Here is an 18,824-nt window from a genome sequence, read left to right on the forward strand (position 1 = left end):
AATGGGAGGGACTTTTCACTTACCATTTACACCTGATGAATGTATAACCTATTTCTACCTACAAACCCAACTGAAGGAAAAAAGTTTTCTGGTGGTAGAGAGTACACTCACAGTTTTGAACACATTGGAAACTTGAGATAAATTCTAACCAAAGAGTCATTAGTTATGATGGGAATCATTTTGAGAAAGTTCAAGAATTGAAGGCCATCTGAGCTTCCCCATCCACGTTTTCTTTTCACACAGAACACAAAGCAAAAAGGAAGGGAAGGGTAAGAGAGAGACATCACAAAACAGTCATGAAGGCAAGAAACTGGTAGGACAGACACTTTATTGTGGCTTGCTTGTAGTAAAACATTCAACCCTTCAACATGTACTTTTTTCCCCCTGGAGACCGCAGCGTGATGCTCAAAGGTCTTTAGCGTCATCTTATGTCAGTCTAGTCAATGGTTACCTATTTTATAGTTCAACTAATTAGAGGAAAAAGTCAGAAAAATCTGGTTTTAACATCCCAAATTAAGGGCTGCAAGATTTGCAACTCATTCATATAAAGTGCTTATGTTCAGTGCAAAGAGGGCAGACTCAGAAGGACAAGTGGATGCCAGGGAATGATGTTTCCTGGAAGACAGATACATTGTATGACTCGAAGAAGGAAAAGCCACTTGACTTGTTAAACCTCCCCCAAAAGAGATCTAATATTTTCTTTGAAGCTTCTCTTCTCTACAGGACCAAAACTTTGAATCTGACAGATGCCCATGATGGTTATTTTTTTACTACCAAAAAACCTGGTTCAGAAAGAAATCCACAGGGTCTAAGCACCGGAGATACTGACTTTGGCTTCCAGTTCCTGTTTGTTTCAGCAGCAGATGTGAGATCAACAGACTGAGCTCTGGCTGGTGGGAGGCTCAGAGCTGCAGCTTTTTCTTAGGGCCCTCACTTGCAAATCCAAGTCACTGAGTACAACAGACCCTTTTAAAATCATGTCTGGGGGTGCCTGGGTGGCTCAGTTGGTTGAGTGTCCGACTTCGGCTCAGGTTATAATTTCACGGTCTGAAAGCTCGAGCCCCGGGTTGGGCTCTGTGCTGACAGCTCAGAGCCTGGAGACTGCTTCGGATTCTCTGTCTTCCTCTCTCTCTGCCCCTCCCCCACATGCGCGCGCTCTCTCTCTCTCTCTCTCTCTCTCTCTCTCAAAAATAAAATAAAACATTAAAAAAAATCATATCTGGTGTGGGAACACAAGCCAGTGCATATTAAAGGAGTACTTCACCTGGTTTTCCATCAACTGGACAGGACCTTTTCATCATCCCCTTGTTCTGACTCTTGTCTGCAGGCCCAAACCCTGATTCCCTCTGTGAAGACAGAGAAGTGTACTGCCTTCTCAATGACCCTAGGCCTCTGTGTATTCACCCTGTGGTCCTGATGAGACTGTAGAAAAGCAGGACAGAAGAGGAAGTGGATTCCTGACCATTTTAAGGAGCACAAACAGGCTGTTAACTCAAACAGGTAGTCTAGCCATTTTAGGGCTAGGATCTTGGCTACCATTTCTCTCCCCAGACTCTCTAAGAGGGAGCCACATTCTCTCTTTCCTGCAGGGATATTCACAAAAGCCAGCTCTGTGCTTGTAAGCAAGCCCCCTGCATTCTTTTTGGAGAGGTTCCCCTTTCTTTCCCCACAGCATGAATGCAATGGTGCCCCTCTGCTGGTGAGTGGGGCTCTGGCCCCCTCACTGTCTGCACCCACAGCTTTCAGACGCCAGCACCTGAGGACGCTTCTGTTCAGGCTACCTTCCAGAGACTCATGGTTACTCCTTGTGCTTGTGAGAGGGCACACTCGGAAGTTTTATTCCACAGGTAGCACTTGCCCCTCGCCATCTCTGAATTTTGGGGAGAGAAGGAAGAAAAGAGGCAATCCTTTTGGTGCTGCTCTATAATTCTCTGTAAAACCCTTCTAGTTCTGAGGAGCCATTGAGCATCTCCACACGGAGGGAACTGTGTACAAAGAGGATGACCCGGGTTAAGAACCAAAACGCAGGGAAGGTGTGCAGACTGGCAGAAGTCTAAAGTAAAGTGCCTCTTTTTGGTGGGGGAGAGTTTTGTTTGTTCAGAAATGCTTAGGCGTAAACATGAGTGCACAGAAGTGTGCACACACACTTACTCACGCTGAGGTAGAAACAACTGGCCATCTCCGGACGAACACGTAGATCCCACAGTTTGACAGAAACATGGCACTTGCGTGGCGTGAAAGGTCCTATCCTTGCCCAAGGTGGCAAGTAGGGTACAATCCAGCTCTTTCCGACCTGGGGCAGAGCCGGGGAAGTCCCACTGCACAGGAGGGGAGAGGTAGAGATCATCTCCATCTCTCCCATTCTATAGTAGTCAGGCCTCCGCTGTACACGGTCACTTTCTGGAGCCTGAGCTGTGGGTGCTCCGGGTGTGGCTCGTCAGAAGCCACTGGGTGCAGATGTCTTGCACTACTGCATCCCCACTGCTCCTGGCAGCCTGCTGCACCTGCTGGACAAGGGCTGCAGCCCGTGAGTGTTCTTGCTTCACGGCAACCAAGTAGGCAGAACGCAGTTTGCAACATGTCAGGTAGGCCTGAACCTGGCAATTGGGCATAAGAGACAGCCAAGAGGAGACCATCACCAATGCTGAAGCGACACACACAGAGCTGTGTCAGAGAGCTTGGCAGACGAGAGCACTTCTCACCTACCAAATTAAAGATTGGGTTCTTGTCTTTCATTACATTGTAGCAACTCTTCAAATATTCCGGATGTTAACCTATTACACTGTTATTTTATAATTATTACAAGTAACCTAAAAATTTCAAAAAGAAGAAAAGCAGGCAGGCAGGCAGAATCTGGTCTCTGTCTCTTCCTTCTGAGGCCCTCCTCCTCACTATCCTGGGCTCTCCAGCTTCCTGCTAGCTTCAGGGTCAGTACTGGGTCAGCACTGTCATTGACAAATTATGATTTGATAGTTGTTTGGGTGATTATCTGATGTCTGTTTCCTTGACTAGATTGTAAGCCCCATGAGGCCAGGAATAGTGTCCGCTTTTTCTACTTCTTGTACTCCTGGTGCCTAGCACATGGCCTGGCATTGGCAGGTGTTCAATAAACATGCATTAAGTGAATGATTGAATGAATGAATGAATGAGCCATCATATCTCTCCCTTACGATGGGCACAAAGATTCTTCCTTCACTATTTTTTGGTTTCAACCTGCTGAATTTAAAATCTTGTAATAGGAAGTTCAGGGATGAACACATACACACACACACACACACACACACACACAGTTAGAAAAGGGCTAATTAAGGGATAATCTCACACTGACTTACTTTTGCTGTTTGGATCAGAAGCGTCTCAATTTCAGGTGTGAGGGGTGGTCTCTCCTGCACTCTGGAGACCCTCCATCTCACAAATCCCCAGCTTAATGGAGACTAGAGCCCACACCTTCCCGGGCCCCGAGCTCACCAGCACATCCCTGGTTTGCCAGTGTGCTATGCCAGCCAATAGCAAGGCCCTAATGAGTTGCCTCAGCTTTTATTAACAGCTGACTTTTTGCTGTGACAGTCCCTCTTGGTGGTTGGAGGGGACTCTTCTCTCTTCATATTTCATCTTCCATCTTTTTTGTCTTGGTCACTGAAGTCTTTCTATCTTTCTATCTGAAGCTCAGCTACAGATAATTTGCTAAAGCTAGAAGATGTCCAATATTCTCTAGGCTCACAAATGATCATGATCAAGTCCTGCTGTTTGGGTATCTACCTGCTACCCCATGATGTTCACTCTCACCCAGGCCTTTGGCTCTACTTAGCACCTATGTATGTTAAACACAGTATCATAAGTTGTCAGGCAACATTCATACCTATAGGAAGAGGGCATTTTTGCCAGACAGTCTGGAATAGGAACTGAATAAGGCTGGTTTTTGGCAAGACCTTAGCCTAAGATCACTTAAGTGCATTAGAATAAGTGCTAAGAAAAAAATAAAAACCCTGAAAAAGAACAACTGCCTAGATTTTAATGCATGTCTTTCCCAGGGCAAAGCCTCTGTCCTGCTGAGGGGGAGGCTCACTAAAGGCTTGGAAAAGGTCTGCAGTCTGGGGATCAGGGAACCGGGGTATCTGGCCTGGCTGCTGGATTCTCATTATGATTCTGAAATAGTAATTCTCCACAATTCAGAATATCAGAATCCTATCCTATATGAGGTCATCCAGATGTTGCATGCATAAATGAAGAAATGCTAAGAACATAGTCTTCCTAATCCCTCAGCTGAAGAAGGCCTGGCAAATTCAGTACAGGGACTAGCAAAACTGCCATGGGAAGCAGTTCTGTGGTTGTATAAGAAGCCATGTGCCTGAGGGGTGCATGGGTGGCTCAGTCGGTTGGACATTCAGCTGAGGTCTCATGACTAGTGAGTTTGAGCCATGTGTTTTAGCCTGCTTAGGATTCTGTGTCTCTGTCTCTGCCCCTCCCCCACTCATACTTTGTCTCTCTCTCTCTCTCTCTCTCTCTCTCTCTCTCTCAAAAATAAACATTTAAAAAAATTAAAGGAAAAAAAAAGCCATGTGCCTGACATTAGTTTTCTTCACAAGGGACTCAGCTGCCAGATTTTCCCACTGCTAGCGGCCAGGGCAGTCTGGCTTGGTTTTCCTATGCCTCTCCTGGCCTGTTAGACTTCCTCTGGATGGCAGACAGATTAGATTAGTCTGTAGTTAGGCACAAATAGGAGTAGTTGGGAGCACTTCTATGCTGGTTGGCACTCCTTGCAAAAGCACTGATTTCCTACTCAATAGGGAAGAGATCACTGACCTCAGGGAAATGGCCTGTTCTAGAGAAGGAGACACTAATGGATATCTGTTGGTCAAGGGTTGGGTGGGGTATCCTTCTTACTGTACAGGGTACCCTTTTCCCTCCAGGATAAATAAATGTCTGCCCACTTTGAGAACCTCATTCAGTCAACCTGAAGACTGATATGAAGGATTTCCTAGGACTCTCTCAGAAAAGCTCTGCATATAAAATGGAGATTCAACAGTAGCCTAGGACATGTTTGTCTTGGGGATAAAGAAATGGGAAGGAAAGGCTCACAGAGTCAATGTGCGTTCTCTCTCAGTTTTCTCCCTTCTGCACCTCCATCTGGGCCCCAGCTCCATCTCTGGATAACAAAGAAGCTGAGGTACAGGTTTTGTGGGGAGCAAGGGACAAAGGTGAAAAGGTGCTATTCAGGAGCAACACCAGGTTTGGAGAAAATTCTGCTCACCTTGTTGTCATCACTGTGTATTGCCTGGATCAGGACCTCCAGCTCCTGTGCAGAACAGAAATAGCAGTTGTGAGAGGAAGAAGAGTCCCCAGCATGGGAGCTGAGGCCCAATCCAGTCTTAGCCTGGTCATTCTGACTCTTGTTAAACTCTACTACTTTTTCTTCTTCTTCTTTTTTTTTTTTTTAAGATTTCATTTTGTAAGTAATCTCTACACCCAATGTAAGGCTTGAACTTCTTACATCCTCAAGATCAAGAGTCGCGTGCTCCACTGGCTGAGGCAGCCAGGCATCCCTTAAACTCAACTTCTGCTATTAGGGATAACACTAAGCTGGGGAATTTGAGGAGAAAGAACAGCTCCCAAAAGGCCTGTTCTTGGCCTTCATGAATGGATGTGGCTTCGTTAACTCCACAAAGAAGCCAGAGGGGGGCAATTTCATAGGCAACATGCTTCAAAGGCCATCTACAGACTCACCCTGACCTCCTCTACAATCACAGGGAGAAGCTCAAATTGGTCGTCCACAGACATTTCCAGGTGTTGCAAATATTAGACAATAGATATTCAGGGACACCTTCCAGGTATAGAGATTATCAAGAATTTTCTTTTCAGGGAAAGGCTGATTAGGGTGAGGCCACTATTCCAGGGAAGGGCTGATTAGGGTGAGGCCATGATTACAGAGGAGTCAGAAACATGAAGGGATCTTACAGAGTTTCAGTACATTATGAGTACATTACGGGGAACAGAAAAATAAAGAAAGGGATATGAAGACACTGAAACAGATAGAGGGGCAAAGAGGTATAGAAGCGAGCACACCTGGGGTGGAATTCTCTTGAATGCTTCCAAGCAGTTGAGGAGGATGGTGTCCCCATCACTTTTGGCCGCCATGCCTGACTCACTGACACACTTGAGCAGCTGTTGGATTTCACTGTATTTCTCCCTCTCCACCAGCTGCCGGGCAGCTCTGCAGTAGGTCGCTGCGGCATCCAGCTGGAAGTCCTAGAACAGAACACGGAATGATGGCCTTAGGGTAGGAGAGAACATGAGCAAGGGGAAGGAAGGCAATATTTAAAAAGCTCCCATTGGGGCGCCTGGGTGGCGCAGTTGGTTAAGCGTCCGACTTCAGCCAGGTCACGATCTCACGATCTCGCGGTCCGTGAGTTCGAGCCCCGCGTCGGGCTCTGGGCTGATGGCTCGGGGCCTGGAGCCTGCTTCTGATTCTGTGTCTCCCTCTCTCTCTGCCCCTCCCCCGTTCATGCTCTGTCTCTCTCTGTCTCAAAAATAAATAAACGTTAAAAAAAAAAAAAAAAAAAATTAAAAAGCTCCCACTATGCTTGGTGTAGAAAGCCATACTGATTGTAGTCATGACAAAAAAAAAAATCACGTAACAAACAAACAAACAAAAACAAGCAAAAAGTTCCTCTTTGGAATTAGGCAGACATTTAGAAACAACTATAAAAATCATAACCTTGATATCTAAAATAGTATATTTAACTTGCTGCCTGCCATTTTCTGAAAACATTCTAATCCAATTTCCCAGTTCGTTCTTTCTCTAATGAGCCACCTTTCTCTTAGGAAAGGGATGTTGGGGGTTAGTATTTGCTGCCGTGGACACTTGGTGCTCTATCGAGAGATGCCTCAGTGTTTGGAAACAGACCAGTTCACCAAAGGACTGATTTGCTGGAAACTACCAGATAAACCCTTTAAGTCAGGTCGTGGTCTAGGACAATCCTCATCAGAGTCTGGGAGGAGCTGCAGCCCTGCCTGCCCGCCAGGGGTAGCTGCATGTGCAGAGACTTTTCCAACACTGATATGTGGAAAAGAAAGGAACCGGTCCGATCATTCACGAAGCCACTGATCCTTGAGACACACAGTGTGCTCTTCCCACCCCAGAGAATGACGGTCCTTAGGGTGTCTGCATGGAACCGTGTGGTGGGGGTGGTCTGTAGAAACTCTGCCCCTGTGGTTTCAGTGCCTGCCCCAGACTCTCTCGAGCGCCGCAGCTGCACCTGTGTCTTCTCACCACAAACAACAGGAAAGGTACTCCTTGAGCCAGCACCTGGGCAGATGGAATGTGGAGGGGCAGTCCTTGCTGTCTGCGGCTCTTCCTGTTGCACAGGACCATCTCCCCCCACCTGCCACATCCTTCAGCCATGCTCCCTTCAGAGCACAAGCTGGGGCTGTGCAGGGGAACAGCTGTGAGGAGCTGTTCTAGACCTGATAGCTTTTGATGAATCTGTCCTTGGTTACTTGGCTTTTGGCAATGTGTCCTAGAATCATGAATGTGACTCTGCTCTGTGGTAACCACCTCGACTACATTCATGATGTATATGTAAATCTGCTTTATCTTGGGATAAAAGTTTTCTGAAGAACAATCTCTCATGGAACTGTGGTCAGGTGCTGACTGCTCTCAGAATAAGTCTTGAGTGATTCAAGACATACCTGCAGAACACGGAATGCAATTCCAAAACCATCTTCCACATTTTTCCCTCCTAGCATGACCTGAAAAGGAGAGGGAAATGTGTATAAAGAAGCAATAATTACTGGAGTAGCCCCTCTATCAAGAATAAGGGGCCTCATTTATTCAACAAATATTTGTTGAGACTCTACCAAGCACCAGGCACTAGGGATACAAGAGTAATCAAAATGGATTTGATCTCCAGCCTTCTGTGGCTCATGTCTTAGTGGGAAGGCAGCCATCAAACAAACAACTGAAATACAACTAGATGATGACAATTGTGATAAGCTTCTGAAAGAGAATAGTCTGTGAGAGGTCTGAAACATTCGTAGGTACCTTGCAGGCAACATCCATTTTCATGTGGTTATTTCCAAAGAGGGTTGGCAGAGGCAAGGTGGTGATTTGAGAGGTCCCAGCACTTTCACACCGATGTAAGAACCTGGTAACTTCCATCTGCAGCTGAAGTGTGTTCATGTGCCTATGGTGACAGGAGACACATAGTATAGCCTCACGAGGGGCTTCAGGAGGGACTAGGGCCTGGTGACTGAGAAATCATGATAAGATGGCAATGGAAAAGGTGAAAGAAATGATATGGAGAGAGAAGAAATCCAAAATACCCTCTGATCAGTTACAACAAGATAGGGTGGTCTGGTGCCCTGTACAGACTAACTGCTGCTCCGTGGAACTGGACAAAGTCCAGTCCCTGCATCAGTAAGTATTTAGGAAGCACCATGTGCCACTGATAACAACAGAGCTCAAGAGAGACATGAACCCTGCCCTCACAGACTTCATAGGCGAGAGGAGAGATGAATAATGAACAAACACACAAAATATCTAGCGACTGGGCCTATGAAGGCAATGAAGGCAGGGTGCAGCATTTACTTTGGATGTTGTGTTGTAAGCAGAGGGAGTGTAATGGGCAAGCAAGTATAAAGACTGAGAGGAGGAAAGGGCTTGGTGTGCAAAAGAGCCCCCAGGAGGCCAGTGTGGCTGTCACTCAGCAAGGGAGAAGGGAGGAGTGTGCGAGGAAGATGGAGATGGGCCAGGCCAACACCTTGAGGACCTCTTCCACCTGCCTACTGGAAGGCATTTGGCATGTAGTCTCATCCCAGTACTTCCCTCACTCTCTTCTATGAGCTCCTCTGTAGGCTTTGCGTGCTTGTACTGCACACTGTCACTCAGGAATGATCCCCTTTAGATGAGTGGTTCTCTTTCAAGGGTTTAGGAATGGACAAGAGTGGCTTCATCGCCAATAGACACTCCTTTCTAGCCGTTCTGCCCACCCTAATTGTTCCCTGAGCCCTGGTCTACCTGGACACATCAGCTGCAGTCATCTTCTTTTGGAAGAAGGTGGTTTTCTTCCTTCTGGTGCTGCGAGAGGTGTCTTGGAGGTAGATCTTCAGGTGGTCCTTGGCCTTAAGCAACCACGAGAGTTTCTCTCCCAGTTCTGTGTAAGTCTTTGCTTTGTGACTGAAGAACCGGATACAGGTCATGGCGGCCCGGACTTGGTCCTATAAGAGGGAAATGAATGTTCAGATCAAGTGAGATCAGGGATATTGGAAGGTGGGGCTGTTAGGAAAATTCTGACTTGATTCCCATCCATAAAGCCTAGTCGCCAGCATGGGTTGAACAACTATTTTGTATCAGTTACTCCTAAGCCCAAGGGATTCTAAAGTGAACTGACTGGCTGAGCTCCTGGGAAGGACTTTATTCCACCACACAAGAGATCTTCAAAAAAGGATACTTTTGCTTTTCCATTCAGCTTGGCTTTGGTCTCACTTTGGCTTTGAATGGTTCAATTTCTCTGTGATTTAGTGTTTGCAACCCTGGGACAGATTGGGAGAACCTTGTTACCTCTCCCTTCATGCACCTTCTCTAAAAACACTTTATTTATTATTCCTTATGAATTCTGCATTCATGCCTCATGCTTATTTCGAAATTGCCACAGACCTCTTTTTTACCTTCACATTCCTTGAACTCTAAAGAATGCCATTACTGACAAGGTTACGATTTGTCTCTTTGGGATGAGAATGGAAATCCCAACATTATTCAACAATGCTAGAGAGCAACATGGATTTGCTCTAGGGTTGGTCAAATAGTGAAGTCAGGGACCAGATGACAGTCTTGTTCCCTCATCTTGCACAGTCTCTCCGTTGGCAGGTTGTCATCAACAGATGTAGAGGGCAGGAAGGGGCTATTACCTTCATAAACTGCTGTAGCTCATATAGAATGTGGTAGTAGTTCTTCTTCTGTAAATGTTGGCAGGCAGCTATCAAGTACTTTCCCCAGCTCTCTAAGGTTGGATCAATGGATTCTAACAAGTTCTCCAAAGTGTGTAGCTTCCCACTTTTATAGCTTGGCTGGAAAATGCCTTCTATGAAGACTTCTGGAGGACTCTCCTGCAGCAGGGCAAGGCAAAAGGTCAAGTATTGAGCCTGGTTCTGGCACTCTCTGGGATCCACTCTGGATTTCCTTCCACTCACACACCTTCAGCTTCCTTCTACAGTGGTGCTTCTTAACATTTTACGAGTCACAGATTCCTTTGAGAACCCCACTCTGATGACTGCTCCCTTCTCTCCTTTCCTGAACAGAAAGCTCCCTGACAAAGTCATCTACGCTCTCAGTCTCCAATTTCTCTCCTGTGATTGTCTCTTCAACCCATTCTTATCAAGCTTTTGCACCCATCACCTCACTAAAACTGCCCCCAAGGTCACCAATGGTCTCTAAATTGTTAAATCTAAAATTCTGTGCCCTTGTTTTCCACCTGATCTATCAGGTGGATAGCTGATGGCTTTTGATATAGCTGATGGCTTCCTCCTCCTTTTCTTTTTTTGGCCAGATTTTCTTTATTTGGCTTCTAGGACATTACCCTCTCCAGGTTTTGTTTCTACTTCTCTGGCTACTTCTTCTCAATCTCCTTTGCTGATTCCTCTTAATTTCCTCAGGGCTTAGGAGGAAGCTATTCTCTTTTCTTTCTATACTCACTCTTGGTGATTTCATACAGTCTCATGGCTTTAAAACTATTTGGTGATTGTGCCTAGATCCCTATTTCCATCCTGTTCATTCCTCCTGAACTCCAGAAGTGTATGTCTAAAATATCCAATTGCCTACTCAAAATGTCTTCTCGGGTATCTAGTAGACTTAATACATCTAGAACTTCACTCCTGGTTGTTTCTTCCAAATCTCTTCTTTCTGTAGTTTTCCCTGTCTCCGATGGCAGTTTTATTCTTCTAGATGTTCAGATTAAAATTCAGTCAGATCTTCTCTCCCCTCCCCAGTATAAAATTCACTAGCAAATTCTATTGAATCTACCATCAAAATACATACAGAATCTGCCTCTATCTGACCACCCTGGCCAAGGCATCATTATCACTTGCCTGGATTATTGAAATAGCTTCCTCCCTGGTCTATCACTTTCTGCTCCTGCCTCTTTTTTGTCTAATGCCAACCAATCAACCTGAATGGTTTTGTTAAAACATAAGTCACATCATGTTACTCCTCTGCTCAAAATCTTCCAGTGGTTTTCCTCACTCAGGACAAAGCCCAAACCTTCACAATGTCCACAAGGCCATATATGGTCCCTGTATGACTGGGCCCTTGTTGCCTTTCTGACCTTATCTGCTCCTATGCTTTCCCCAGCTCACTCTGCTCGAGCCACCCTGGCCTTTGCATTTGCTACTCACTCTGCCTAGACTACGCTTTCTCCATAATCTGCACGGCTCGCTCCCCACCTCCTTCGGGCCTTTACTGAGTCACCCTCCCTGGGCATCCTTTCTAAAACTGCCCCATCCATCCCTGCCCCTTCCCTGCTTTATTTTTCTTTTTACTCATCACCTATACTACAGGTTTTATTTACCTTGTTTATTGTCTGTCTCACTGCTATAATGTAAGTTTTATGAGGGCAGATATTTTTGTCTGTTTTTTTCCCACAATGCCCAGAATAGTCCTTGGCTATTTAATAAATATTTCTTGGATGAAAGAATAAAAGATGAACATTATGGATCAACTCCTCAGGAAAGTGCACACATATACTAATCCCTTCCCTTCTGAAGCTCATCTGTGGTTCAGAGACCCTGTGTCGTAAATCCGCATTCTATAGTCATAGAAAAAAAAAATCACCTGGGCATTTAGACGTTAAACTGTGAATAACTAATGGAGAGTAAAGAATGGCTATAAACTCACAGTAGTGTAACCATGTCGGCCTTGCAGCACTGGGTACAAGCTGTTTAGAACTGGAAGAGTTCTGAGCTTTGAGGACATCCACAGTGGGTGAGGACTTCTTTTCTGATTCTGGCTGTTCCTAACTGAGAAACCCAGACCTAATTTAAAAGTTTTAGGACAGACTTTAAAAAGCAGGGGGATCAGCTCCATAGGAATGGGAATTTCTCAGAAGAGCAATACCTTAAGAGCTTCTATTTAATCTATTCATCTACTCATTCATTCATAACTGGCACTAGGCCAGGCATCTGAAGACACAGAGAGGTAAAACCTAAGCTTCCATGATCCAGAAGGGATGACACAGTTGTAAAGAAGCAGCTGCAATGCGGTGGGATCAACACGGTAACAGAGCTGTACTCTAGATACAGTGGTGGTGTGTAGGAAGTGGGGACTGACGTCGCTTGTGTGTTCTATGGAGGCTCAACAGAGAGGGTCTGATAGGATAAACAGGAGTTTTCCGAGAAAACAAAGAGGGGCAGGGTATTCTAGGTAGGAGGTACAGCACATGCAGATTCACAGAGGTAAGAAAGCGTAAGGTAAATAATTTCATAAGCCTGGAATGTAGGGCATATCTAGAACTTGTGAAAACAAACTGGAGAAATCAGGGGGCCTGATCTGGGTGGGTCCTGTATGCATGCCAAGGAATTTGGACTTCATCTTATGGCCACAGGGATCTTCTGAGGGCCTTTCAGAAAGGCGAATAACATGAACTATGAATAACATAAATAGCATGTATTCCGATTTAGAAAGCTCACTCTCGGGCAGTGCGGCAGGTAAAGGGGTGAAAAGGGCAGGGAACAAGACCAGCAACAGAACACCTTCCAGCTCTAGCCAGTCAGCTGTAGTTTTCACAATGTGTTTTTCTGTTGTTCCCTATCTGCTTGAGAATTAAGATATTTTGGTTCAAGGGTAAATATGATTATAGGAGATAAAAAGAAGGCTCTTTCCTAGCTCTGACAAATGTAAAGCAGGGTAATGCTGTTGTCAGCTTATACCAAGATAAGTAAGTAAGCAGATTAACTCTCTGAACTAGTCAACAGTTAGAAGAAACAGAACTGGTTGATTTCCACTCTCAATTTGTGTTTAGGAAAGGTAGCTTTATCTCAAAACTCATTTGGAAACTGAGGAAAAGGAAAAATTTAGCAATTAAACCCTAAATAAAATAATTCTTACTTTATTCCTGAAACCTGGTTAGTAGCTAAGAAATAGTAGCTAAGGCAGTAGTGAAAACATTTCCCTTTCACTGTCCTGTAGGGGTATGGTCACCATGACTGTGAACAGTAGACTTCACCTGGAGCAACCCCAAAAGATGTGTCCATTTGTAAACTTTCTCTGGCTGCCATTTTGAATTAGGGTGGCAGATTGAAACTGAAGTATTGAACTCCTATGTTTTCCTATGAAATTTGGTCCAAATCAGCCAAGTCCTCCGAAAATATTCTTGGAACATTCTTGTAAAAAAGTGAATACCAAAGGGTCAGGGGAAACAGAGTTCTGACTCTGCTTAACAATGGCTCCAAAGAAAAAATGCACTTCGGTGGTGCCCTCACCTCTTGTGGGAGGAGGACAGAGGATGTCAGAGGGGAAAAAAGGAGAGCACACTCTCCTCCCATTAAATATTTGGGGCCCAAATATAGGATCATGGGTGTTTCCTGGCCCTTGTAACAACTCTGACTAGACCAGCAGCTGAGTTAGCAGTGGGACATAGTCCCACGGCAGGTGGGAGGTGTGTGGAAACAGAGAGGTAGACAAGTTTGCTCAAGGTCACACCACTTATACCAACTATCTCATTCTAGAGACCATGCTGTCAACTACTATTTGATTCTGCTGTATGTTTTGGGAGAAGGAATGAAATTTGTCATTGCCAATCACAGGGGTAATCCAGGATCCAGGTTAAGACTTGTTGCACATGTATCAAATCATAATCTAAATGGATAGAGCTTTCCATTTTTACCTGACTCTGCCAGAGATGATCTTATAGCTCAGCACTGGGTTAAGTTTCAGGTGGGCTATCACTCCCCTTAAAGCTGAGTGGGCCAACCCAGGTGGGCAGAGTGGGCACTGCTCTTTGAGAGCTGGGTTTGTGAGTCCCACCTTGTTGAGGAGGTGGAGTAACGCTTCCCGTAGGCAGCTGTGCCTCATGTAGAAGCTGATGATGGCCAGGTTGGTGCTATAGTTATGCAGGTAGAAGAGGCATTCTTGGTAGTAGGTGTTGTTCATGATTTTCCCTTCAGGAATCACCTCCAGAGAGAGGCTCTGGGTCCGAAGGGTAGTTTCCAGTTCTTTCAAGGTAGCAAAATAATCATCATCTTGCTGACAGGAAAGGAGAGTGCAAAAGAAAAATAAAACTCAGTAAATTCTCAGCAGCCTCTGAAAATATTGCTTTCAAAGAGTATTTAGTAATGTGGAGACAACCTTACAATACAGTTTTACAATTCTCCATCATACTATAACACTGTGTTTATAACACCAATTTCATTCAAAAACATAACACAGAAAATTCACCAAAATCTAGATATTACTTAAGTCTGGGTAGGGGATTATGTATAATTTTTATCATTTAAAAAATACTTTTCTGTAGTTTGCTTTTTTTTTAAAATGGACTTTGTATTACTTATCTAACCATATAGAGTTACTTACCTAATTATGTAAAATGGAAAGAATAAAATCTAAATCTGGCAGCTCTGAGCCGGGACTGCCACTATAAGCTGAGTGGACACTGATTCTTTCCCCAGGTCATTACTGCTCCTGAGCTTTCCTCCCTGAACCGACTCTCCATCTGCTGTCTTCTTACCAAGGACAGGAGTGGCCTCACTGTGGACTCCAGGTACTCAACCACATCTTGTACCAGTCTTGAGCCATGACTCAGCTGATTGAGGTCAAAAGGGGGCTTCAGACAGCGACTGAACTTCTCCCGTGCAGCAGTGAGGTTCCCGGCTTTGAGGCAGGCCATGCCCCAAGCATGCCACGCTCCAGTGGGATCAAGGCCAGTCTTTGTGGAGATCTGGAGGAAAAACTGCTCCTTTTAGTGAGAGGCACCTAAATCCAGTGAAAGTCCCAAAGACCAATTCTTTCCCATTGTTGCCAATCATCTTCCTTCCCCATCATCCCACCTGCCATTACTCCCCACTGGCAAACTTGTCATGCTCTAGATACTTCCCTATGGCCAAGGACAACTGAGAGATGACAGTACCTGTTTGCAAGGCCAGGCAAAGGCAAGTCATTACAATTGGGTAGAGGTAAGTTTTGTCTTGGCCTCACCTCAACACCCAGTTGGTAGTACTCAGCTTCCAAAAGCTGGTTCCTTAGCCTGGTTACTGCAGCCGGCTGCAAGATCTGATCCAGAGATGGCACGTGGCGATATGAAGCAGCAACTAAGATATTCAGCACATCTACCTTGCTGATGTAGCTACAGGGAGGAAAGAGGCAAGGCAATGAGGCTCTACCGAGTCTTACTAAGAATAGTTGCTGCTTTAATGTTTTCTATTTCAATTCCAGTGCGAAATGTGGTAATGAGAATTGAGAGGTACATAGACACTATGAGAGAAGGCTCTAGAGTCAGACTCTCTGAATCTCAACTCTATCACTTAGCAGCTCTATGACCTTGGGCAAGTCAGTTAACTCTTCTCTACCTGAGTTTACTCATTTGTAAAATGGATATACGATAATTTTAAGAATAGAATGAAATAGCCCAAGTAAAAGGGCTTAGCATTGAGTCTAGAATTTTGAAGGTAATCATTAAATACCAGATATTAATACTCAGAGTAGGGATATTTACAACTAGGAGATTCATAAATTGCCCACTTGCTTTTTGGTTCTTTAGAACTGCGTGCTAGGAAGAAAGCACAGAGACTATCAATGGCCTGGCCTGTATTTCTGGTCAGTACAGAAGCCACGTCACTACTTTCCTTGGAGATGCTGCTGGGAAAGGGCAACCTGGTCCTTCATTTGGATTCTAATCTCTTGGACTTGACATCTTCTTCCCATGCTTAGGATGACCCCGTGCTACAGCCCATTAGCACTGCCATCTTTGATCTTACTCCTGATACCTGGTGATTGTAAAAACCTTATGGTGACAGAGAGCCCAGAGAACTGGGTCATTTTGTACAGTGCTCCTGAAACAGTCCTACACTCAAAGTTCTTGAATATAATTGTATATATGATGCAATATATATTACACTATATATATATGTATGTATGTATGTATGTATATATATATATTATGTAACATATGTTATATACAATTATATGTAATTGTTTAGAAGTCTAGAAAAAAGTTCCATGGATCCTTACTTGTCCATCAATTTCCCTGGAAAGGGATTCAGGACATCATTCATTCTCAACTTAGTGGGAATGGGGTAAGGGAGAGTACATGGTGTAAAAACAAAATTGGTATCATAATGTATTGTACATTTGTCATAACAGGTAAGGGGCGCCTGGATGGCTCAGTCGGTTAAGCCTCTGACTTCGGCTCAGGTCATAATCTTATAGTTCATGAGTTCGAGCCCCGTGTCGGACTCTGTGCTGACAGCGTGGATCCTACAGCCTATTTCTGATTCTGTGTTTCCCTCTCTCTCTGCCCCTCCCCTCCTCATGCTCTGTCTCTATCTCTCAAAAATGAATAAACTTAAAAACAAAATTTAAAAAAATGTGTAAAAAAAATTAAAAAAACAAACGTGTAGTAACAGGTAATGTGAGTTTTGTTTTTAAACATTTATTTATTTATTTAAATGTCTCTCAGAAGGAGGTATGAGTTAAAAACAGTGGAAAAATACTGTGCAAACCAGGAGTTCTAAATACACATGAGAGATGAAAACTGCAGGAAGGAGGAAATCATCTAGAATGGGCATGTCTGAATCTATAAATTACAAACGTATAATGTAAAGCAATTGTTGTACATTGTAAAGAGAAGCGCACAGCATCTGGGGTTGAGAATCTTACCGAAGGAAACACTTCCTTTTTTAAATTTAATTTTTTTATTTTAGAGAGAGAAAGAGAGCGAGCGAGTGCTTGTGTGCATGCACTTCAGCAAGGGAGGGGCAGAGGAGGTGAGAGAGAGAGAGAGAGAGAGAGAGAGAGAGAGACAGAGACAGAGAATCTTAAGCAGGCTCCATGCTCAGTGTGACCCTGGGATCATGACCTAAGCTGAAATCAAGGGTTGGATGCTTACCTGACTGAGTCACCCAGGTGCCCTGCCCTTTTTTTTTTTTTTTTTTAGGTTTATGTATTTTTAAAGAGAGCGAGAGAGAGCAAGCACAAGTGGGAGAGGGGCACAGAGAGGGTGAGAGAGAGAATCCCAAGCAGGCTCTGAGCTGTCAGTGTAAAGCCTGACTCAAGGCTTGATCTCAGTTGGACATTTAACTGACTGAGCCACCCTGGCCCTCCTGCCAACGCCCCCCTCTTTTTTTTAGCACCTTCTTAATTTCTGCTGTCTATAGCCTAAAGTGAAAATTTCCTCCATTTATATTAGATTTTGAAAGAAGTATAGGACTTGATGTTAAATTTGTTTTTTCCCCCCAATCTGAATACTTTTTTCTTTTAATAAGATTTTATTTCATTTCCATTACTGACATTTGATGTATATTTAGATATATTTTTATTTTTGCCTTAACTTCTACTTTCTGCTATATGGAGTGGTTTTTGTTCTTTTCACTTCTCTATTTCTGGTAAATGGGTAGATTTTTGGTTCTTTTCATGGTTATTTAAAAAACTTTACTTAACATATACTTATTTCTTCATTTATTAACTTGAAAAATGATATAGACTCTATTGTCTCTTAGTATGAAACAGTGAAATTAACTCCTTTATACTTCCTTTATACTTCCTTCCACTTTCTGTTACACCTCCTCCCGTCTTTCTCAATCTTCTGTTTGTTATTTGAAAAAAATTTTTTTTAATCTTTTATTTACTCTTGAGAGACAGAGAGACAGAGTGTGAGTGAGACACACACACACACACACACACACACACACACACACACAGAATCTGAAGCAGGATCTAGGCTCTGAGCTGTCAGCACAGAGCCCGTAGCAGGGCTTGAACTCACAAACTGTGATCATGACCTGAGCCGAAGTCAGATGCTTAACAAACTGAGCCACCCAGGCCCTCCTTTATAAATTTTTTTTTAAAGTTTCTTTATTGATTTTGAGAGAGAGAGCACACGACAATGTGTGCTGACTGCCTGTGCGGATGTACGTGAGCAAGGGAGAGGCAGAGAGAGAGGGAGAGAGAGAATCCCACACAAGCTCTGCACTGTCAGCATAGAGTTCGACAGTGGGGCTTGAAGTCATGAACCGTGAAATCATGACCTGAGCCAAAATCAAGAGTTGGATGCTTAACCAACTGAGCCACCCACATGTCCCCTGGTTTTGTTAATGAAAATAATAAAACTAGCATTTTTGGAGTACAAAGGGTTCTTAGCCCTTCACATGGATACTCTCATTCTATCTTCATAACTGCCCTGTAAGTATTATTAACACCCCCCATATTATAGAAGAGGAAACTGAGACTCAGAGCAGTTAACAGACTTCTCCAAGGTTACAGAGCTAGGAAGTAGTAGAGATGAGCCACTGCACTGGCTCTCCATCTTGGGAATTTGCAGGTGAAAACTGAGTAAGGGCCTGAGGCACTTACACTTCAAAGAAAATTATGCTCTCTGCTCCCATATCTGGCTAGGACTGAGTGTTGGGAACACACAACATGAGTCACACATCTCAGATAAGCTGGGAACTAACTGGGAGTTTTCACTGTCAAGTTAATGAACGGAGGCAGAGCAGGTTGTATAGGGATCTGGGGCCTAGTCTTACCTTTTCTATAGATATTTCTACTTTATGATGCAGATTCCTACCTGTAACACAGGGATAGACTAGCCCCCAGTATGCTTTATAGATCTGTTACCCAGAAC

At 44.2% G+C, this 18,824-nt stretch overlaps 1 protein-coding gene across 2 annotated transcripts in view; it reads right to left on the reverse strand.

The window, feature by feature from the left end:
* Positions 1-311: 311 nt before the first annotated feature.
* ZFYVE26 (zinc finger FYVE-type containing 26) overlaps positions 312-18,824 on the reverse strand; it is a 68,831-nt gene continuing 50,318 nt past the window's right edge. For both annotated transcript variants that reach the window (XM_058739437.1, XM_058739436.1), the window contains exons 33-42: positions 15,182-15,329; positions 14,715-14,924; positions 14,015-14,233; positions 9,907-10,104; positions 9,017-9,216; positions 8,042-8,183; positions 7,690-7,749; positions 6,064-6,246; positions 5,252-5,296; positions 312-2,597 (exon numbers count right to left, since the gene is read on the reverse strand). In XM_058739437.1, coding sequence (XP_058595420.1) covers positions 2,394-2,597; positions 5,252-5,296; positions 6,064-6,246; positions 7,690-7,749; positions 8,042-8,183; positions 9,017-9,216; positions 9,907-10,104; positions 14,015-14,233; positions 14,715-14,924; positions 15,182-15,329 — 1,609 coding nt within the window. In that variant the 3' untranslated portion in view covers positions 312-2,393. The remainder of the gene's footprint in view (positions 2,598-5,251; positions 5,297-6,063; positions 6,247-7,689; positions 7,750-8,041; positions 8,184-9,016; positions 9,217-9,906; positions 10,105-14,014; positions 14,234-14,714; positions 14,925-15,181; positions 15,330-18,824) is intronic.

Source organism: Neofelis nebulosa, chromosome 7, assembly GCF_028018385.1.
Source record: "Neofelis nebulosa isolate mNeoNeb1 chromosome 7, mNeoNeb1.pri, whole genome shotgun sequence".
NCBI classification, from domain to species: Eukaryota; Metazoa; Chordata; class Mammalia; order Carnivora; family Felidae; genus Neofelis; species Neofelis nebulosa.